The 23,221-nt window shown below is 48.0% G+C and overlaps 1 protein-coding gene across 4 annotated transcripts; it reads left to right on the forward strand.

Moving 5' to 3' along the window:
• Nucleotides 1-13: 13 nt before the first annotated feature.
• rhbdl1 (rhomboid, veinlet-like 1 (Drosophila)) lies at nucleotides 14-22,046 on the forward strand. 4 transcript variants are annotated; one of them, XM_049759446.2, is made up of 9 exons: nucleotides 14-4,446; nucleotides 4,527-4,662; nucleotides 10,222-10,380; nucleotides 12,388-12,612; nucleotides 12,709-12,857; nucleotides 13,019-13,131; nucleotides 20,347-20,447; nucleotides 21,277-21,337; nucleotides 21,407-22,046. In XM_049759446.2, exons 2-9 carry the CDS (start codon nucleotides 4,633-4,635, stop codon nucleotides 21,676-21,678), a joined length of 1,110 nt encoding a protein of 369 aa, XP_049615403.1. In that variant the 5' UTR covers nucleotides 14-4,446; nucleotides 4,527-4,632; the 3' UTR covers nucleotides 21,679-22,046. The 4 variants fall into 4 exon arrangements, with proteins under 4 accessions (XP_049615403.1, XP_049615402.1, XP_049615404.1 ...); XM_049759445.2 differs by lacking the exon at nucleotides 4,527-4,662 and having other exon boundaries at nucleotides 440-4,446; XM_049759447.2 differs by lacking the exon at nucleotides 14-4,446 and having other exon boundaries at nucleotides 4,454-4,662.
• The last annotated feature ends 1,175 nt before the right edge of the window (nucleotides 22,047-23,221 follow it).

Genomic DNA, 23,221 nt, shown 5'->3' on the forward strand with positions numbered 1-23,221 from the left:
ACCTTTCTGCGGACGTGATTGAGAACAGCAACTGCCAGCAGCTGATCTAGCGGACTCCATGGATCTCGCACTGTCCCGTTTGTGTTTTTTCATCCTCCAATTCGCCTCAAATATAACAACTGCGCGTCGATTCCGACCCACGCAACACAACAGGCCGGTAGCAGAGGCATTGGGCTTCCCCGGCACACCTTCGCTGCGTGTCGGCATTCCCGAAGAACAAGTTTTATTCCGCGAAAACCCTCTGGAAGTAATACGCGTCGCCAACAATTTTGCACAATTCGTCTTAAATTGACCCGAACAGACAAAACCTTTGGCAAAATCTTGTCATGCAAATGAAAATTGAATCTATGCTCTATCGATTGCACGTAATCGGTTCGGTCCACAGTTACGTTTTCGCTTTTAATACATGCTTACATTTTCCCAACTAACACACTCCGGCCACTGATTTCAAGTGACGTGGTCCAGATTATTTACTGTTAAACCTCGTATAAATGTAATGTCACCGTGTCCGAGTCACAGGTGACTCGTGGGGATATCGAGGGTTTGTTTGTGTCACGTCACGATGATTTTGTCAGCCCGGTTCGCTGTTTTTGCAGTAAATTGTTTACATGTGTCACTATGGCAGTCGGCGCTCCTTGTCCATTGTCAGGAAAGTTGCCAACACATCCCGACGTGACATGCTTCGGTCGTGGGTGCAACAAATATTCGTTTTATTCAAAGTTGCAATGTAAGGGGGGCTACTTGGTTGTGCAGATGTGAAGCCAGCTGCAAAGCGAAGCTGCAGCCCCAAAGTGAAGTCTTTGAGTACGAGGTGCTGCGTTTCTTTTGTTTCGGAACTGGCGCATCAGTCAGTAACACTTTGGACGTGCCGCTTTTCTTCAACATTTCAAACAATCTGCTATCTTTTGGCAGCGCGATCAGCATTCATATCCGTCGATGTAGTCACATCTCAGATTTTTATTGTCTTTTTTTTTAGCTACTCCTCGTAGCGCCATTTTGTCCCAGCTCCTGTTGTGCATCTTTCCCTCCCGAGACGTGACTCGTTCGTGCGTCATTTGACACACTTGAGTCGATCATCACTTTGAATTAGTAACTCCAATGGTTGGAGTGAACAGAACGCAATCACCTGTATGCTTTTGGCGAAAGATGTCTACTTGCTGTGTTTCTTGTAAATACAAACATGTGCAGATATGATGGATGGTTGGAATTTTAGTGGTGGGTTGTATTCTTTGGGAGTTGTGCACAAGTGCACCATCATTAGGAGGAGGGGATAGTGATGATGATGCCCTGTTTATCCACACTAGCCCACTGTGGCTGCAGTTGCATAACAATAGCAGCATGTCTTGACCACGTCACAGAGCGATTGCTATCCTAATATTTTGCATTTAAGCCTCGATTGAATTTTTTGCCTCAGCTTAATGAACTCGGTTCTGGCCAGTAAAGAGTTGCTGTTGGACAAAAATGCAGTCTCTTCTCCCCGGCCACCCTGCTGTTGACCTTTTATTTATTTGTTTATTCATTTAACATTCGGTGTGGCGCTAGATTTTAATGAAATGCATTTGTTTCATATTCAGTTGTGACATTCTAACTACATGTATATTTGAATTATATACTGAGAAATTAATTTACATTGTCTTTGCGAAATGGTGGGAAACAATTCAGAAAAAGATCACTATGATATTGGTTGACTATATTTATGCTTGTGACATCTACTCCATAGTTACTGTAGCATAATGTCATTTTAGCCACATTAAGTCCTTCAGCTGTCTCAAAACATTGTGGGTAAACGTCACCCACCACTACTGCGCGGAAGGCCTTTGTACTTTGAGCACATGATTATATCAGACTTTGTCTAAAGTCTTGTCATTTATTTACCCTCGACACGTCAGATAAGGAAAATTGAAAGAGAGAAAAAAAGTGTGAGCCCATTAAGTAAGTCAATACTTTTCTAGAAAAGTGTTCCAACCTCTTAAAAGTAAATGTGAGTAACGCATGCAGTGCTCATTTATTGAGGTATTAATTCAGTACGCTCATGAGCCAGTTTATTAGGTACACCCGCACAATGTAAAGAAACACAATGCTACATTTAGCTCTAATCCCAACGTTAACCTTTGCCCATTTAATACCGAAGGATTTAGTCAGCCCGAGAACGTAAGGGTTTTGACCCTTGCGGCAGGGTGACGCAGCATTAGGTACACCTGCATAATCTAATGACAGCCACTACAAAAACTGGAAAAATTATGACATCATCGAACATCAGTGTGGTCCTTGCAATGATTGGACGAAAAAATATAGCATCCACATGAGCTACAACTGCTATAAAATGAACATAATAGACTGTTGGTAGTAAATAATCCAATTATATGTAATAAAAAATAGACGAGAAGCGAAAGCCTTGACTGCAAAAAACAAACCTGACACGAGAGGACGCTCTTGACTTGAATATTACCGCCCGTTGCAAGGCCAAGAAAATGCTCCAAGCGACTGAGCAGCAAAGTGGCACTTGTCTTGCCAACAAACAGTCATTAGAATCGATTCTCACATCAGAGAATGGAATAAACAACCTATTGGTCTTACCTTTTTACTTTGGAGTCAACCTCCTTCCCCCTTTCTTGCCTCTTCCGCTTTGCATCCCCCCCAAGTGGTTTGCTTTGTGGACTGAAACTATGTCAGTCGCTGACCTCATTCATACGTCTGCCTTTTTATTTGTGCGAGTGTTTCCCCAAATCACACAAGAAAGGTTGTTATGCCCAATGTGCAACGGGGCCTCAGGACAACATGCTGGATTGTTTGTGTTGGTGGACCTCTTGTTCCCATGTCATCAAATCTTCTCGCTTTCAATTTCTTTCCTCTTATTTCAGCTCTCTCTCTCTCTTCTCGCCTCCCTCTGGTCACTTAATATATTTTTAATGGCGCAAACCTTCTCAGTGGCTGTCGGCTTGATAGATGGCCAGATTGTTTCCAAATGCACAAAACCGCCACCTCCCTCCCCTTTTCTCTCCCTCACCGGGGCATCCTCGGGGAAGCAAGTGTGGCTCGACCCTCGGGTATTGGCCCAAAGGTGCGGCGCCCTTCAGCTTTAATACAAGGCGGAGATGCCAAACTTGAGTCATAGCGAGGTGGGTGATGCTCGCCCTCAGGGGGCCAGTTAAAAAGCACATCAATGTTTGATCACTCTGTATTCATGCACCAAAAATCACAGTTCAGTTAAGTCGCTTAGTTCCTTGTAAAGTGAGAAAGCCCTCGTCCACACAAACGTGAACGCTGGCGGTCTAATTAATGCGTCCCGCCGCTTCGTCTCCCTGGAAGGCGTCGCCCGCCTCGTCTGTCTCCCACACACGAGCTAAACTGCTCTTTTGTTTGATCTGAGGATTGAAGGCAGGGCACACAGCTTTGGATGCTTTACACTGGTTGTTAGCTTTTAATTTGCTAGAAAGCTCATTTCAGTGATGGCACAAATGGTGCTCTAATGACAGAGGCTAATTATTTTGGCACCGCTTTAACAGTAGTTTTGCGGTGACCAAAAACTTTGTGCTGTAACGTCTCATTAGCCTTTCCCACTCTCACAATGTGTCGAATCACTACTTTTGAGCACTAATATTAGCAGTGATGTTTTTATCAGACCCAAACAACAAGACGCAAAACAGTTAATCACTGCAATCTCCGCCAATGTCACGATGGTGTCTCAACCCCGACGTTTGTTTTTGTCTCGGGGCGTTGCTTGTTTTACGATTTGGGATTTACGTCCTGGTCTAACCCCTCCCCGCATCACCCTTGGCTAGTGTCATATTTTTAGTTTGATGCTCACGGAAGCATCCATCCGCGAGCCAAAAATTGCGGCCCCAGTATGCGTATGTCTGTGGACACAGCAAGCGTGTGTGTGTGTGTGTGTGTGTGTGTGTGTGTGTGTGTGTGTGTGTGTGTGTGTGTGTGTGTGTGTGTCGTCTGTCAGTAGTGAGCCGCAGTGGTGCCCATCCCCTTCTCCCTCCCTGAGACGCCTAACTCGATCGCCACTCCTTCGCCTTTTCCCATTGGAAGAGTGAGGCCACCTCCTTTCCCTGGCTCATTGGTATGCATGTGATGATGCCGTGTGTGTGTGCGTGTGTGTATGTGTGTTAGGGGAGGCAAGAGACAGGCAGCAGCAGTCAGTGCGATGGGATAGAGGCGGAGGAGAGTGAATGAGAGCTGTGTCGGGGTGCATGCTGAAGCTGGGTTGAGCCTCCACGCCAACGTTTGCAACACGGAGCCAGACAAGCTAACGCGGGAATTACAATTTCCAGCCAGTCTGCACGAAAATCTCCCTCCATCCTTTCCCCCGTCCGTTCTCAGCACCGCCACCGCCTCTTGCCGCTGCTTCCTCCTTATGCCCTTGTCCTCAGCGGCTCCTCTCACCACCCTGGCCAGTATATGGATAGAAGCTCCTTTTTTCAGCTCATACAAGAGCAGGTAAGCGAGAAGCGGCAACGGCGATGCCGGTTTCCCTGGTTACGGGCTGCCAAAGGCTGACACCTCACTCGTCTATCCAGGGAGGGAGACGCACGGCGTTGATCAATCACCACGCTGATGTTAGAATTGAGAACCGAATGAAAGGGGGAGGCGAGGGTGAATGAGTGTCGGACTACACGCCACATCATGGAGCCATGTGGGTCCCGACGTTGTGAGGTCAGAGTGTGAAGGTGGTGGTGGGGAAGGGGGGGGGGGGGGGGGGGTGAATAATATGACAGCATGAGGAATGGATGCAGGGAAAGTGTGTGAGGTTAAGAAAAGGAAGAGAATGGCGAGCATGTTGATGCATAGGATTGTTATTTGGAATGCTTGAATGACTTCTCCTTGGAGGGTGGAGAAGAAAAACAATCGGACTGCCTTTTGTAATTTAGCTTTATCCGAACCCAATATCGCCGATTCGTTGGTGGGGTTTCCGTTTTCAAAGCTGGTGTGGATTGAAGCGCCGCGTTCAAATTAGACTCCGGCTTGATTGACAGATGGAATCGTGCGGCCGTTCCTTTCAAAATGGAGAAATCGATTTACTGCCGCAGGGTTGCGGGGGTCAAAGTTGATTGGCGCATCAACGGGAACGAGAAGCTTAGGGAGGAGGTGTGTCTGTCTGTCTGCAAACTGATTTCTTTTTTTTTTTAACTGAATGTGTGTTTGTAACAAGCCCATGTGGACTGAGTAAGCGGATGCCCGCTTGTGAGTCATCTACGGGAGAAGTCAAGTCAAGTCAAGTCAAGTTTATTTGTATAGCCCTAAATCACAAACAGTCTCAAAGGGCTTCACATAGACAAAAATTGACAATTATTCTCAAAGCATCCCCTGATCTTAAGCTCCCAAAAGGGCAAGGAAAAACTCAAAAACCTCTACCAGGGGAAAATGAGAAACGTTGAGAAGGGACCACAGATGGAAGGATCCCCCTTTCAGGATCACCAGGTTGTAATGGATGCAGAGAGGGCACAAGTAATACACAATATGAAAATCAATGAAAAAGTACTTGAGTAATGGCTGCTGACTGCTATGTCACACCTCTTTTATCACTTGCTTCATTTTTTATTGAGCAACATCTTGAGACATTTCACATTACTTTCTGCTTCTGTAAAAATTTGACCTTTAGGACTAGGTCAGATATTGCGAGAGATGAAATATATCGAAACGCAACGCAGACCGAGTGCTGGAAGTGTCAGCGTTTGCTAACGTTGGAACAGTCCCATGAATTTGTCCCTTTAGCGAGCTTCCCATCAATGCCGACTCATCAATGAGTGACTTGATGCAGGTCTTCAGGCTTGACGTCAATGCTATTGATTGGCGCGTTTATGTGACTCTTGTCCGTATTCTGACTGTACCGTGAGCGAAGCCACACTTGAACACACCGCAGTCTCATTATACTCATGTCGAGACAGAATCGATCAAAAATTGGCTGATGACAAGTTTTTCCACCTTTGGCGTTTAATTCGGAAATGAAATTTAAACCGCGTTTGACTCCATATCGAAGCAGTGATTTCTGACCCCCTCACACTTTGGTAACACCTCCCTCATCGGCATTCATGATAAAATGTCGTCACTCAAATTTGTGAAAGTAGTCCTCGAAACTGAGTGTTTGAGGCGTAGCTTGGGCGTGGGCAAAATAATTTGCAATTGATGATGCTGTTTGATTTAAAACAGCACGAATCTACATATGGGCAAAGGCGGGCAATAAAATCAACTAACCAAAGCCTCCCTTTCTTTAGCTTTGAGCTAATTTAAACCTCTGATAAGATTGTGACGTGTCACATTAATATATAATACTTTGCCTTAGGCAAGACTACTAGCTTAATGCTAACAGACAGAGAAAAGCCATAGACAGGCTAATGAATAGCATGTAAGGTTTGATGACTTGAATTTCTATAAATCAATATGGGCTGTTTTTCACAAGGGGGGGGGGGACTGCAGGTGTAAAAGATATTGCAGCCTTGTCACATTGAACCCTGTGAAAATGGTGCAGAGAGAGAGAGAGAGAGAGAAGACAAAGAGGGAGATTTGGAATTGGAAGCAAACAGTGGCAACATGAGTGACTTTATTAGTCTTTGTCTCCAGGAGGTTGCAAGGCAATGCTGAGCTCAGGCTATTCCCGGCCGCCGCTGACAAACGCCTCCGGTATGAGCATGGCGGCGTATGTCACACCTTCTGATTGTCTCCATTGTGCAGCAGCCGATAAGTTGCCCGGCCAGCTTCGCAAAGTGAGAGTGTGCGCTGGGTATCACCTCCACCCGTCATCTGTTTATTTTATGAAGGTTATTTATACTATCTGGCGTGAGCACTGTGAATACTATTTTGACACATTTATGTTAGGCGGAAAGAATGAGGCTCTTACACGCTGTCCTCTTTCATCATTCTCTGACGTTAATTTGCATCGAGCTGCATTGGAGCGCCGCCGGCGGCTGTTTGCGCAGCGTTTACGCGCCAGGAAATGGAGTTGGATTGTTTTGCATCAAAGACAATTCCTCGGGTCTCCCTTCCGGAAGGGTAGGAGAAGAAGCAAGAGTGGCGGATATAGTGACGGTCTGAGTGAGAGTGGCGGAGTTATTGCTCTTGGGGAGCACGGGCCGTGCAAATGTAATTTACCTGCCACCTTGCAAATGTGCTTTGTGTCTCCGACACTGAGTAATCAGTTAAAAAAAAAGAGGCGTCAAGCTCTTTATTGCTACTCCCAGCAGAATTTGCATACAGCAGAGGATTAATGAGGGTTTTGTCTCACAAAATTAGCTTAATGCTAACATAAAATGCAAAACACCATAAACGTGCCAACAAAATATGTTGTAGCGATAGATGAAGTGGAATCTGTATTATTGTGGGAATACAGTGATGGATTTTGAAAGTCTTGTCTGAATAATTTTCCAGTTCAGTTTATAGCTTTTAAATTAGTCATAAAAATAGGAGTGCAAATATAGACTCCTTCCCTTTTCGAAAATTACCTTTACGTTGTGAATGGGGACCCCGTAGTACAATTAAAGGATGTTTATTCCAGTTATTGATTATGAGAATGAGTTTTGAGTGTCTTTCCATTCTGTATTCATCGCATCATATCTTCTCTCTCCTCTTTGTGTCATTCATTTGCTTCTCAAACGCCAATATTTCGAGATGGAGGGTAGCGAGGGGCGGAATGGGGGACAATACACTAGCAACTGGTAACCATGGCAACTTGCGGTATTTGTCAAAATGTCGCCGTCACCGCTGTTGGTTAGCGCCCTCAATATTGCCCCCCCCCCCCCCCCCCACTCCCTGCCGCGTTCATCTTGTTTCTCATTCGTCAACTGCTTGGGCCTGCTCGCTAATTTGTGTCCGTGCATCTCATTTTACTAATTGAGCACCATCCTCCACCCCCTTCTGTACTCAGCGGGCGCTTCCTTGTGTGCTCTTCTTCCCGTGCAAGGTCACACCAGCACATCCATGATGGGAAGCATGTAGGGACCAAATCCTGCTGCAAGTAGAAGATGGCATTGATGAACACAAAGTGCATAGCAACACATATAGACAAACAATACTCACAGGTTATGGCGAAAACAATATTTACTGATTTGCAGTTGTGATTGGGTTCTTGACTATACATTATAATGCCTCCTGGTGGCTTAGGTGTGCACAACAGAAAGAGCAATTTGACTACTTTCCTATTTAGACATGGCTTTGACGCCATCTTGTGGTATCTTGTGGCTTTATAAAAAATAAAAAAAAGCACAAAATGTGAATGCTGCCAGACTAACAGACAGTGGTGAGGCATTGGGCTTTTCAATGTTTCTTTCCATGTCTGCCTCCTCGCAGACTCTCTGGCTGTCCTTCGCATCCTCTGCATCAGTCTCTGCCCGTGTGTGTGTGTGTGTGTGTGTGTGTGTGTGTGTGTGTGTGTGTGTGTGTGTGTGTGCGTGTGTGCGTGTGTGCGTGTGTGCGTGTGTGCGTGTGTGTGTGTGTGTGTGTGTGTGTGTGTTTGGACACTTGGGAGCTGCAGAAATATGCTGACATTTTAGCAGCCTTTAAGTTTTGGTGACACTTCCTGTGAGCCAGAACTGTGCTTAGAAGCATTTGTTTTATTGTTTTTCACCATGGCATGTGTCTTAAAAAAAAAAAAAGCCAGAAGGCAGCAATTTAAAAAAAAAAAAAAAAAAAAGAAGATTCAGGAGCTGAATCTTGGTTGTTCGTATAAATATTTTTTTTTTGCCACGTGGGTGCCCGAAACATCAGCAGGACTGACTATGTTGCCTGGAGGAAACCATGTTCCAACAAATGTGCATAGAAGCCACACTTTGAAGGGATAAGCCTCAGTTTTCATTCCTCGCTTCTTTTGTTTTATCTGTTTCTTTCTTTCTTGTTATGTCAAGTTGCATTTTAGTTTGCAGCCAATCACGGTGTTGAGAGGGCGACAGCGGCGTATGGATGTTGTCCTCCTTGTGCTCACAATTTTCACAGAAACATGCGTACATGACATTGAGAGTAAATAATCACTGCCCTGGGGAGAGCAGGGCCTACGTGTGTGTGTGTGTGTGTGTGTGTGTGTGTGTGTGTGTGTGTGTGTGTGTGTGTGTGTGTGTGTGTATGTGTGTGTCTGTGTGTGTGTGTTTATTGTCTGCTTCTGAATTACTTTCTTTGTGTGTTCAGTGTTATGAATACAAATCAATTTATTAACACTAGCAGCCTTTTAGACTGGTCCATTACTTGCTGCCACTAGTACGGCTCTCTGGTGAATAAACACTCCCTGGAAAAAAAATTATACATGATGAAGACTGCCTGCGTATTGTAAAAAAGAATTAGTATAAGGGGTTGCCAGGCAACAGATTTTGTGTTTTTGTGCGAGCGTAACAACGCTTGAACAAACTGAATGCTAATTTCTCCTTTGGCTTTATTAGCTATGATGTTAAAGGTTAGAACTACTATGTATGGTAGTGATTTGAAATAAATCTGCATTACAATCAGCCTAACAAACGATATTTTAATTTGTTTATAAATAAGTGAACTGTAATAATATTAGTTATTTTTCGCTGAGGATAAAGAATATATGCCTGTGTTATATCAAATGTGTGCCCTCATTAAAATGCGCCGTGTCTCGAGCAACAATTTGTTCAAAATGACCATGCAGAAACGCTTTGGTTAAAACATAAACAGCGGCGCACCTCCACTGACTTCACCCTGATGCAACGTCTGAAAGCCCGCTCGTCCTCAGGCCAACAAGAGGCTGTTGCTTTACAACGCCAAACCTTAATGAGACGCTCCCCCCCTCCTATCTAGAGATTGGAAAATTAGATATTTCCCATAATTTGTCCTCGGGCCTGTTTTGGAACAGCTTACAAATTAACGCTCCATTCAAGAGAAGACAAATCATGGAGTCGTGCCTCCAAAAGAAAAAACAAAACTCTGCACGCCTTACTTTGTGCGACTCTATTTTAGACCAGCCACTTTTATGGCCCTCGCCCACTAAAATCAATTACTCTAAGGGCGCACTGGCTTTAGGAGTAATAACCTGCGGGGCTCAGTGAGTGCTGATTATAGAAACCTGACTGACTGACGGGAAGCTGCAAATGTGACTGGAAGGACAGACTGTCAAACGGAACGTCCATCAAGTGAGCATATGATAAAAACATTCACCTTACTATGCTAGTTTTGTTAGCCTGTCTATAGCCTTTTACATTATACATTAGCATCATGCTAGCAAATCTCAGCTGGATTCTCACTGATAAATATTTCAATTGTTTTTTCCTCCAGCTGGATCCAGACAACACCGGTTTCATCGCAGTGGAGAACTTCACCAGCCTGGTGGAGCACCATGAGCTGCAGCTGGACCCATCTAAACTGGACATGCTGTTAGCGCTGGTCCAAAGCAATGAGGATGGCCAAGTGTGTTACCAGGAGCTCATTGAGCTGGTGGGTGAACATTTTGGATCCACCTAATTTGGGTTATGAGCTTTTAGCATTATTTTGAGTTGCAGAAGGTGCATCTTGTATCATGCACATTGAAATGCTGCCGCTGCTCTGGCGTGACATTTTCAAGCAGGTTATCAGCAAACAACTAACAGAGTCCGTCCGTCTCTTTGGCCTTCTGCCCACCGTCTGTCCTTCCTTCTTCTGTGAATTCATGCCGCGTGCCTCTTCTCAGCCTCCATCAGTCACTTTTCCGACGCTTTTACAAGTACCACTCCCTAATTTGTGACAAATGATGCTCTTTTATTGGAGCCGCTCTCTTTATTGAGGGATCGTTTCGAGTCCATGCGTGCTGCCATTGTCGTATTTGAATTTGAATCTAAAAAGCAAAAGCCAGGCTTTCATTTCAACGTATGTAATTTTTGTTTCTAAATGGTGCATTTATTTCCTCCCTTCAGGAGATCCAATCAGAGGAGCACTTAAATAATAAGCACTTGTATGTGCTTTCAAGCCAGCCATGCTTTTGTCACATTCCCAGAAGCATTCAAACAGAAAAGCAATCAAAAGCAGGAGCAGCAGCAGTTCATTTTCTGATTTGTTTTGAGGCATATTTAGCACACTGGCCAGTATGGTGTTGGACCATTCTCGACACTTATTGATAGCAATCGCCACTTGGCTGCCAGCTACAAATAAAGCACTTTAGAATGAAAAGCGACTGTGATAACGAGGTTTGGGGGGGTAAAGGTGGGCTTTCATTTTTAAAAGATTTGGGCAAAAAAGAGCGTGAGTATCTGGGTCAGGTTGGAATCAGCCACCACTTGGCTGGGTTACTTTCAACTCTTGGCGTGAGTCCGTTTTTATTTTTACTCTTGTGGATGGTGACCACAAATTCAAAACATGACTCCAAAAATCTGCCATTTTGTCTCGTATTTCTACTCTCCTTCCGAAGGTCACATGACCAAACCCATGTTGCTTTTATTATTTTTTTTTTAAATTGTCGCCACTAATGAAAAGGCAGGCCTCCGTGGACTTTGAAAATTTTTGTGTGTGTTATGTTTATTATTAATTAGTATTGAGCCGGGAGGTATTGATTATGCGCCGTGGCTAATTAATCTATCAAGGACAATCGACCACGGCTGATAGCAGCATGTGCGATAGACAACATGCAGCTACCATGTGGGGGCGGGGTCTCCTCCTCATGCACACACATATGCACACACCTGCTGCTTGCCATTTAGCCCATTCAGCTGTCCCTTAAGGCTGTTACTATCTTGGTGCTCCAAGCCTCAGCATCCCTTCCAAAGGGACTTTTCAAGATTAAACCATTTTCATTTTCGGCACTGGGTAGCACGTCCGCCTCACAGTTAGGAGGGTGCGGGTTCGATTCCACCTCCGTCCCTGTGCGGAGTTTGCATGTTCTCCCCGAGCCCGCGTGGGTTTTCTCCGGGCACTCCGGTTTCCTCCCACATCCCAAAAACATGCTTGGTAGGCCGATTGATCACTCCAAATTGTCCCTAGGTGTGAGTGCGAGTGCGAATGGTTGTTTGTCTCTGTGTGCCCTGCGATTGGCTGGCAACCGGTTCAGGGTGTCCCCCGCCTACTGCCCGATGACGGCTGGGATAGGCTCCAGCACGCCCGCGACCCCCGTGGGGACTAAGCGGTTCGGAAAATGGATGGATGGATGGATTTTTTTTCCCTCCTTAGGTTATTTATCACAGGGACCATGTACAGGGAAAAAAATCCAAATCCAAATCCAGTTTATAGTTAATTTGTCAAGTGCATCAAAAGGCGACCCTTGTTTGGTTCATGTGTTCATTGCCAAGATGATGTCATGTTTTGTTTTCTTCGAGTATTTCAATTTAATTCAATTTATAGCTGCATCATTGTAGCAAGCAATGGCTTTAAAAGGGTGTTGAGCATATTGAGATTAATTCGCCTTGTGTTAATAACCTTTTTATTTAATTTATTTATTATATATTTATTAATTATTTGTATTTATTTTATTTTAAGATGAGCAGCAAGCGCTCCAGCAGTTTCCGACGGGCCATCGCCAACGGCCGCCGCACGCTGCAGAGGGAGATCCTGCTGGATGAGACGGGCCTGGGTCTCTACAAACGCTTCGTCCGCTACGTGGCCTACGAGATCCTTCCGTGCGAGACGGACCGACGCTGGTACTTCCACCAGAACCGCCTGTGCCCACCGCCTGTCTTCATCGCCGTCATCACCATCGTTCAGGTGAAAAGAAAGAAAGGCCGGCTTTGATTTTCAAAGGCTCTCTAGTGTTAAAAGAATCAACTCACTTAATTGCCATTTTTTCATCTCCGATGGCAGATTATCGTGTTCATGTGCTACGGCATCATGCTCAACAAGTGGGTCCTGCAGACCTACCAGCCCGACTTCATGAAGAGCCCCCTGGTGTACCACCCGGGCCACCGCGCTCAAGTGTGGCGCTTCTTCAGCTACATGTTCATGCACGTCGGGTACGTAAGCGCAAGCCGCGCAAGCCGCGCAAGCCGCGCAAGCCGCGCAAGCCGCGCAAGCCGCGCAAGCCGCGCAAGCCGCGCAAGCCGCGCAAGCCGCGCAAGCCGCGCGGCGACTTTGAAACCGCGGCCATCACTTGCCTTGTCTGCTTCCTCCTTAGCTTGGAGCAGCTGGGCTTCAACGCGTTGCTGCAGCTGATGATCGGGGTCCCCCTGGAGATGGTCCACGGTGTCTTACGGATAAGTCTGCTTTATATGGCGGGAGTGCTGGCGGGTGAGTGACTCCTGATTTTCAAGGGTCATTTGATATATTGCGGCTCGGTGGCGCACTGGGTAGCACGTCCGCCTCACAGTTAGGAGGGTGCGGGTTCGATTCCACCTCCGGCCCTCCCTGTGTGGAGTTTGCATGTTCTCCCCGGGCCCGCGTGGGTTTTCTCCGGGCACTCCGGTTTCCTCCCACATTCCAAAAAACATGCTTGGTAGGCCGATTGAGCACTCCAAATTGTGAGTGCGAGTGCGGATGGTTGTTCGTCTCTGTGTGCCCTGCGATTGGCTGGCAACCAGTTCAGGGTGTCCCCCGCCTACTGCCCGATGACGGCTGGGATAGGCTCCAGCACGCCCGCGACCCCCGTGGGGACTAAGCGGTTCAGAAAATGGATGGATGGATTTGATATATTTAGCAGGCTTGCTCACAACACTCTACTCTGCGGTGAGTCAAATTTAGAAGACTTTTATTTTCACTTTACGGGTCAAGAGGCCCACTATCTCAACAAGTCCATTTTAAACAAACCGTGCTCCAACATTAAGTCTACTTTCTGGACCTTTCTTTTTGTAGTTTTTGCAAGTCAGCAATAGATCGACGCTGACCAAGTTTGCTTTTGTCCTTTGTTTGCAGAGTCCCACCCCTCCTAAAAAAAATGCTTAGAATTTACTTTCCCCACTTCGCTGTCATTTATCAAGTTAAAGGTCTCCAATTACAATGAAGCCCACAAGCTAATTTTTGCATAAACTTGCGGGCCAAGTCCAATTTGGACTTTGTCGGTTGGTGAGCCGTCATCCTCGAGCGCCGGCGCGTTCCCGCGCAGAGGTCGCGGCGCCGCCACTGAAGAGAACCTCATTAGCGTTCATCCTGCGGTGAGCCACTTTGGGGATTTGTGGACTTTTCATGTGCCGCTAATCAGTGACTGGCTCTTCTCAATGCACGTCTCTCACTAATGCGCATCAAGCTTGCTGCGCAAATCCCTTGCCCTTCTCCTATTCCAGCACCAACAATTTGGGGCATTTGGAAATCTCGCGCACAGCATCATTTGATTACTGTTGTAAAGCGGATGCCTTGACGAGTCAAATGCCTTTCATCTGATCAGTCAATACGACAAATGCAATTTGCGGGACCCCGTGTTAAATCACTATCAACGGCTTGGAATAACAATCGGATGACTTTGACACATTTGTTGTTGTCGTCATTTCTTCCGACAAACGAGACGGAATAGGAAGAGGCGGTGAGGAGATGAAACGGACTGTGATGTGTTGCGGAGGCATCGCAAGTCGGGATGGGGAATTCAGAGCGTGAGTTTCTGTGCACGTGGGTGGAGTTTTCTTTTGTTTCATTTTTTCCGTCGATGTTTGCGCCGTTGTGGGAATGAACACATCCGACCTGGCTAATAGAAGCGGCTCCTCTTATTCGCTTTCAATTCGGCACAGGCAACACGTTTTACTGTGGATATAAAAAGTCTGCACACCCCTGTTCAAATGTTTTTGTGATGAAATTGGGAAAGTAAAAATAAGTGATTATTTTCCTTTTGTCATGTGCACAAAAAAATCAACATGTTGCAAATTCAGCGCAACTAAATGTGTGCCCTGAACACACCACAAGAACCTTCTCCGCACCGCGGGCCTCCTTTCAAAGTGTTCCTTCCTCCTTTCAAACCCCAAATTACGCCGTCCCAAAAATAACGTCTGGCACTGTATATTTTGTCCTCGGTTGTGCGCGTGCTGGAAACGGGAACAATTTTGTCATTATTCTTTGCGCGTGCATGGACCTCTGTCCTCGTCCTTGATCCCCGGCGTAGCCGCGTCGTAATCCTTCACGGCTCTGCCGCGCCAACGCCAGATGAAAGGGCCTCCTCGGAAAGACAGAGAGTGGAATGTTTTCATTTTGGCTACTGTTGAACATCTCCGTGTCGCAGGCAGACCGCAGGGATTTCCATCTTTCTCTTTTCCAAATCTCATCATCCCTCTCCACTGGCGTATTTGCATGGATAAAAATGCACATAGAATTTGCATTCTATTCAAATTATTCAATTATAAACCCATTGAATTTTTTTTTTTTTGGTAATGTATCTAATGAGGTTGCACAGGTTGCGGCCACCCACGCAGCTCTCTCCGTCGGCCTCCTCTCCTCGCGGGTAAATAAATCGGATCTGGCATTCCCGGAGTTTTATTTGCCGTCAGAGGCATCCCTTTGGCCGCAGTATAGTGCTGACTGGGCCACATCTTTTTGTGGCCGCCCCAACGTAAGCGATAAACGGCTCAGGAGAACATAAAGTAATCCTGCGTCCGGCTCGGGAGCCCAGACGCTCTCTTGTGCAGTCTTGTGCAAAAAGATGCGGGCTGTAACAATGACAACAGAATGAAGAGTTTAAAGATGCTGTTAATAGCGCCATAATGATTGTAAAGTACTTCCATGCTTGATTGGGCCGGAGGGATCCCGCTATGGTAATCTTGCTCTTTTATTTTTTAAATTATGGAACCACTGCAACCGATGGGCAACGCCTCAGGCTCTGTCAGAGTTTGGCCTCAGCTCAGTTTAGCGCCTTCATCTCAGAGAAAACGCCGCGTAAAACCTTGAGGAGAGTCAACGTTTGCTCTTGCTGTTTAGTTTTCCGGCTCAGCCTCGAGGATTAGACCGAGGTACTCCATCCATCCATCCATCCATCTTCTTCCGCTTATCCGGGGTCGGGTCGCGGGGGCAGCAGCTTTAGGAGGGACTCCCAGACTTCCCTCTCCCCAGCCACTTCATCCAGCTCATCCCGGGGGATCCCAAGGCGTTCCCAGGCCAGCTGAGAGACATAGTCTCTCCAGCGCGTCCTGGGTCGTCCCCGGGGTCTCCTACCGGTGGGACATGCCCGGAACACCTCCCCAGGGAGGCGTCCAGGAGGCATCCTGATAAGATGCCCGAGCCACCTCATCTGGCTCCTCTCAACGTGGAGGAGTAGCGACTCTACTCCGAGTCTCTCCCGGATGACCGAGCTTCTCACCCTATCTCTAAGGGAGAGCCCTGACATCCTGCGGAGAAAACTCATTTCGGCCGCTTGTATCCGAGATCTCGTTCTTTCGGTCACGACCCATAGCTCGTGACCATAGGTGAGGGTAGGAGCGTAAATCGACCGGTAAATTGAGAGCTTTGCCTTTTGGCTCAGCTCTCTCTTCACCACAACGGACCGGTACAGGGTCCGCATTACTGCCGACGCTGCACCGATCCGCCTGTCGATCTCACGCTCCATCCTCCCCTCACTCGTGAACAAGACTCCAAGATACTTGAACTCCTCCACTTGGGGCAGGATCTCATCCCCGATCCGGAGAGGGCATTCCACCCTTTTCCGATCGAGGACCATGGACTCGGATTTGGAGGCGCTGACCCTCATCCCGACCGCTTCACACTCGGCTGCGAACCGTTCCAGCGAGAGCTGGAGATCACGGCCTGAAGAAGCCAACAGCACCACGTCATCTGCAAAAAGCAGGGACGCGATGCTGAGGTCCCCAAACCGGACCCCCTCAACGCCTCGGCTGCGCCTAGAAATTCTGTCCATAAAAATTATGAACAGAATCGGTGACAAAGGGCAGCCTTGGCGGAGTCCAACCCTCACTGGGAACGAATCCGACTTACTGCCGAAAATGCGGACCAGACTCTGGCATCGGTGATACAGGGACCGAACCGCCCTTATCAGTTGGCTCGGCACCCCGTACTCCCGAAGCACCCTCCACAGAACCTCCCGAGGGACACGGTCGAACGCCTTCTCCAAGTCCACAAAACACATGTGGACTGGTTGGGCGAACTCCCATGCACCCTCGAGGATCCTGCCGAGGGTGTAGAGCTGGTCCACTGTTCCACGGCCAGGACGAAAGCCACACTGCTCCTCCTGAATCCGAGGTTCGACCTCCCGACGGACCCTCCTCTCCAGCACCCCTGAATAGACCTTACCAGGGAGGCTGAGGACTGTGATTCCCCTGTAATTGAAACACATCCTCCGGTCCCCCTTCTTAAAGAGGGGAACCACCACCCCAGTCTGCCAATCCAGAGGCACTGTCCCCGATGTCCACGCAACGTTGTAGAGGCGTGTCAGCCATGACAGCCCCACAACATCCAGAGCCTTTAGGAACTCTGGGCGGATCTCATCCACCCCCGGGGCCTTGCCACCGAGGAGTTTTTTAACTACCTCAGTGACTTCGACCCCAGAGATTGGAGAATCCGCCTCAGAGTCTCCAGGCCCTGCTTCCTCAATGGAAGGCGTGTAGGTGGAATTGAGGAGGTCTTCGAAGTATTCTCCCCACCGACTCACGACGTCCCGAGTCGAGGTCAGCAGCACGCCATCCCCACTGTAAACAGTGTTGACGTTGCACTGCTTCCCCCTCCTGAGACGCCGGATGGTGGACCAGAATTTCCTCGAAGCCGTCCGAAAGTCATTCTCCATGGCCTCACCGAACTCCTCCCACGCCCGGGTTTTTGCCTCAGCAACCGCCGAAGCCGCGTTCCGCTTGGCCATCCGGTACCTGTCAGCTGCCTCCGGAGTCCCGCAGGCCAAAACGGCCCGATAGGACTCCTTCTTCAGCTTGACGGCATCCCTTACCGCCGGTGTCCACCAGCGGGTTCGGGGATTGCCGCCACGACAGGCACCAACGACCTTACGGCCACAGCTCCGGTCGGCCGCCTCAACAATGGAGGCGCGGAACATGCTCCACTCAGACTCAATGTCCCCCGCCTCCCCCGGGACGTGGGAAAAGCTCTGCCGGAGGTGGGAGTTGAAACTCTTCCTGACAGGAGATTCTGCCAGACGTTCCCAGCAGACCCTCACAGAGCGTTTGGGTCTGCCAGGTCGGACCGGCATCTTCCCCCACCATCGGAGCCAACCCACCACCAGGTGGTGATCAGTTGACAGCTCCGCCCCTCTCTTCACCCGAGTGTCCAAAACATGCGGCCGCAAATCCGATGACACGACTACAAAGTCGATCATCGAACTGCGGCCTAGGGTGTCCTGGTGCCAAGTGCACACATGGACACCCTTATGCTTGAACATGGTGTTCATTATTGAAAATCCATGTCGAGCACAGAAGTCCAACAATAGAACACCGCTCGGGTTCAGATCGGGGGGGCCGTTCCTCCCAATCACGCCCTTCCAGGTCTCACTGTCATTGCCCATGTGAGCATTGAAGTCACCCAGTAGAACGATGGAGTCCCCAGAAGGAGCGCTCTCCAGCACTTCCTCCAGGGACCCCAAGAAGGGTGGGTACTCTGAGCTGCTGTTTGGTGCATAGACACAAACAACAGTCAGGACCCGTCCCCCCACCCGAAGGCGGAGGGAGGCTACCCTCTCGTTCACCGGGGTGAACCCCAATGTGCAGGCGCCCAGCCGGGGGGCAATAAGTATACCCACACCTGCTCGACGCCTCTCACCGTGGGCAACTCCAGAGTGGAAGAGAGTCCAGCCCCTCTCGAGAGGGCTTGTACCGGAACCCAAACTGTGCGTGGAGGCTAGTCCGACTATATCTAGTCGGAATTTTTCTGCCTCGCACACCAGCTCGGGCTCCTTTCCAGCCAGAGAGGTGACATTCCATGTCCCAAGAGCCAGCTTCTGCAGCCGGGGATCAGACCGCCAAGGTCCCTGCCTTTGGCTGCCGCCCAGCACACATTGCACCCGACCCCTTTGGCCCCTCCCACAGGTGGTGAGCCCATGGGAAGGGGGACCCACGTTTCCTTTTCGGGCTATGCCCGGCCGGGCCCCATGGGCGAAGGCCCGGCCACCAGACGCTCGCCTTCGAGCCCCGCCTCCAGGCCTGGCTCCAGAGGGAGGCCCCGGTGACCCGCGTCCGGGCGAGGGAAAACGAAGTCCATTTATTTCAATCGTCATAAGGGGCTTCTGTGAGCCGTGCTTTGTCTGGCCCCTCACCTAGGACCCGTTTGCCATGGGTGACCCTACCAGGGGCATGAAGCCCCCGACAACATGGCTCCTAGGATCATAAGAGGTACTCGAGTCGTGCCATTGACCCCTTGATCCCCACCTGCTCCGTACCCACCCAGTGACGTGTTTTACTGTCTTCAAACGGATGTCACGGGCTCGTTGGAATTAATCGCGCACCTCCCAGCTCTGCTCCCGCAGGAGTGTGAGACGCCTAAATCTTAAATCCTCGCTAAGCGGGAGAAGCCACATGACGGCTCTTTTTAATATTCATACATTTGGTCTCACCAAAGTAGAGCATTTTTTTTTCAACTATTTGCTGTATTTTGATGAATTTTTATTGTTTTGCGTGGAGGTCACAATGGCCCAATTCGATTCCCGGTGGTGCACATACGATGGTGTCGCGCTCCGCTGTGAAATTGTAATTTTGTCCAAGCGAGCGGCCAAAACGGGCCCGTGTCTCCTCCGATGTGTAGTATCAGCCTTCATCTGCGCCCATAAATTGCAGGTGCAGCGGCGAGCAGAGATGAATGGCTGCGTAGCGCCGCTCTGATTACCATCCGTCTTTGCGCCATCGTCCCGCCTCGGGCTTGCAAAGTCTTCTTCGGAGACAATGTTTACTCTTTTGTGCCCACACGCTGAAATTGCGCGCCGTACAGGTTTGACATCTCGGCCCTCCGACTGTTATTAAAAAAGAAGACTTGTTTTGTTTTATCAGCCCTCTTTGCGCTTCCTTTATCAGCTCATTTGCATAATTAACAGTCGGCTGACGCCGGCATCTCGGCATTGCGATTTCGCCTGCTCGGAATTCTGACCGGCTCCAAGATGGCGGCTGCATCAGCAGATGCTCCGTTGTCATCCTCTGTTTGCCATTTTAGCATACTAATAGTCTGTTCACTAAAGTGATTTTTTTTTTGCTTGCATTTGCAAGCAACAATTCTTCAAGCTTTTTGTTACCACTTCCTTGCCTTCATGTCAGCTAGCTTGATGCTAACACATAATGTGATACACTGGCTAACAAAAAGCAAGCGTCGCAGGATGATAAACCTTTCAGCTACACATATTGGACCTAACCAACCACTGGTGATTTTTTTGGGTACTATTTTGAGAATGGCCCAAAGGAAGCTGACTGGTGCGAGACAGCATGATGAGCAATCTGACCCCCTTTTGTTTCCCCCTCTTACTCTATAAACCCTTCACGCTCTCTGAGCAGGACAGCCGATTCTCACAATGATTCTTTCGGGTACCAAAAAAAAATCTGATGCTCTGCTTGTCTGCTTGTTTTCTAACTTGGTCTAACGTCTCCGCCCTCATAGGTTCACTGACGGTGTCCATCACCGACATGCGTGCTCCGGTGGTGGGGGGCTCCGGCGGGGTCTACGCTCTCTGCTCGGCACATCTGGCCAACGTTGTCATGGTAACCGTCGTCATCGTACTCACCGCTATACGGCTATTGTGTGTAAAAAAAAAAATCCCTCAAATTGCCAAATACTCAATCCTATTCATTTACGTACTGCTAGAGGGAGCCGTATCACACTTTCAGAATCACTGCGCAAGCAATGTTAAATTCCAATAATCATTCCTCTCTCATGTTTCAACTTCTCTAATCACTCACACTTTTGGAGGGAATTTCCTTTGTAGCATGAAAAAAAAAACCAATCAGCAAATACAAAGTTGGGCCTGTCAGCGTGTTTGATAAAGATCTCATTTCCATCTTCTCGCTGGCCTCCCACTGCGGTGCCCTCTTTCCCTCACAATATATGAATCATTCATCTCTTGTAATATTGTGACTTTGAAGGCCTCTTCTAGCGACGAGGCTTTATCGCCGTCTATTTTTATCCCGTGTTTTTAATCTTGCATGCCTGCGCCCGCTCGGGAGCAGGCTGAAAAAGTGGCCCTGGGTCCTTTCCCCCACAATTGCTCTCAGTCCAAGTCACTTAAGGATCCACGGGATTGGCTCCGTTATTCATCCGAGGGGGATTTAAGGCCAACGTCAGGATGTTGGCGTTCTTTCCTCCTAGTAGGATCATGAGTGTGCTTTATTGCCCCCTTGTCTGTTTAATTAGTGGAGCTCTAATTAACAGAATGCCCCTGGCTTGAAGCGTGCAGAACGGCGGCCAGGTGTCCGCCGTTGCAGTAAAAGTGCTTCCCTCTCTCTCTCTCTGGGTTAATTTTGTTCAAAAAGAGCAAATAGAATGTTTTGTGGCAAAGCTGCTAATGAAGCCATCCGTTTGCGCTCGTTGCAGAACTGGGCCGGGATGAGGTGTCCATACAAGCTGCTCCGCATGATCCTGGCGCTCGTCTGCAGTAAGTTTCCCATCCGTGTTTTTCTTAAATAAATTAGTGTTTTGATTGTGACCTTGTTTCCTGGTCCAGTGAGCTCGGAGGTGGGTCGGGCGGTGTGGCTGCGCTTCTCGCCGCCGCTGCCCTCATCCGGGCCGCAGCCCAGCTTCATGGCCCACCTGTCAGGCGCGATGGTGGGCATCAGCATGGGCCTGCTCATCTTGCGCAGCTACGAAGAGAGCCTGCAGAAGCAGTGCTCCTGGTGGGTCATCGTCTTCTCCTTCATCACCTTCCTGCTCTTCGCCATCTTTTGGAACATCTTTGCCTACGAGCTACTGGGCGTGCAGATCCCACCCGCCCCCTGACGAAGGCCCAGCCCGGCGCGTCTGACTTCAGAACAGGTATTGATTTAAAATCATCCCCCTTCCTGTTGACATTGGCGACTCGACGGACACCTTTGCAAAATGAAGAAGTGTCTCTTTTATCAAAGAGCGTAGCAGCAGAACAAGCTCCTCGCATCTGTTTTGAGGAGCTTATTTTGTCTTTTTGGACTCGCACTGAGTGGCCGTGTCGATTCATTTCGTGCCTCTGGTGAAACAAACAAAGGAGCGATGCCACACAAAAAAAAGGGGAAAAAAATCCTTATTCAAACATCTGTTTTATTTTTTAGCTTTTATCATCAAGATGGCTGATTTTCCAACTGGTGAGGGGTTAATGATTATGTGCCGACCCCCCCCCAGCTCCACCAACACAAAAACGCAGACACGCTCAGTCAATACCTCAGCCTCCACTTTTTTTGTAGAGGAATGTAAGTCGAGTGAGGTTGGAAGTTGTCGCTCTTTTTTTTTTTCCCTCATTTAATAGTGAATGTGTATATTGTCTATTTACAGATTTCAAAGGGTGCAAAAAAAAAAAAAAGGCTACGATTGTTGTCCCTTACTTGACTTTATATAAACTTTACAAAACAAGCCATAGAGAGAACTCATTGGAGACACTTTTAAAAGAGAGGACACAAGTGGGGACAGTCGAAAGTGCAAGCATGTAAGTTTAATTCAAATCAAAAAATAAAATCCAAAATATTAGAGCGAAAGTCCTGATGACTTTTTTTGCATCATGCATTTTTGACTGTCTCCACAAAGGGGTCGCCTCCATCGTGCGTAAAATTCATTTTCTGCTTTGTGAATATTCCAAGTCAAACAAGACAAAACTGCTCAAGTACACGCCTGTGAAACTTTCTCCTGTAGCAGACTTTTTATTTATTTAATTTTTTCCCGCCGCTGTACAAGTTGTTTATAGTTGACGGTTTGTTTTGCGCAAAGTCCTCGCCTGCTGTGTGTGTGTGTGTGTGTGTGGGGGGGGGATTTTAAATGATATGGATTTCTGTTGCACGACTCAAGCTGAGGATTGCATTTACTCCTTCAGCGGTCCAATTTTCACTCGTCCGATCAATAACTCATTTGAACGTCACTTGGCTTTAACATTTTATGCTTTCGCCGATGGGTTCATAAATTCCATTCCTCCGCAGGATGAAACCGTCGGGTGGGTATCGCCACTCGGCCAGACTATTTGGAAAACTGGGGGGGGGGGGGAAATGACGGTGGTGTAATAAGTGATGGAAGCCCCTTGTGGTCAGCGGTCAGTTTGAAATGTTATTGCTGGGCTAGGCGAAGATACACAGGAGTGATGAATAATGCATACGTACCCCGCTAGCCTATAATGAAGAAAAAGAGGATGTTTGAGCGGAGGTTAATGTGCCTCTTTAACTTTAAGATTCATAGCAACTTGTAAAAAGGGCTCGTAAGTGCTTTGGATTTTTATCAAACGCGCTCGTCCGCACACAATCCAAATGAGACCAAGGCAATTTAAAAATGGATACTGTGCAAAAAAAGGAGGAAATATCTGAATGAC

This window comes from Syngnathus scovelli, chromosome 21, assembly GCF_024217435.2.
Source record: "Syngnathus scovelli strain Florida chromosome 21, RoL_Ssco_1.2, whole genome shotgun sequence".
In the NCBI taxonomy this organism is placed as follows: domain Eukaryota; kingdom Metazoa; phylum Chordata; class Actinopteri; order Syngnathiformes; family Syngnathidae; genus Syngnathus; species Syngnathus scovelli.

What these genes read in the sequence shown, in the direction of transcription:
- rhbdl1 (XM_049759445.2), top strand. Translation starts at nt 4,408, where the DNA reads ATGGATAGAAGCTCCTTTTTTCAGCTCATACAAGAGCAG. An exon ending in ACCAGGAGCTCATTGAGCTG is followed by an intron (nt 10,381 to 12,387) that starts GTGGGTGAACAT and finishes TTTTATTTTAAG; the next exon opens with ATGAGCAGCAAGCGCTCCAG. An exon ending in GATCCTGGCGCTCGTCTGCA is followed by an intron (nt 21,338 to 21,406) that starts GTAAGTTTCCCA and finishes TTCCTGGTCCAG; the next exon opens with TGAGCTCGGAGGTGGGTCGG.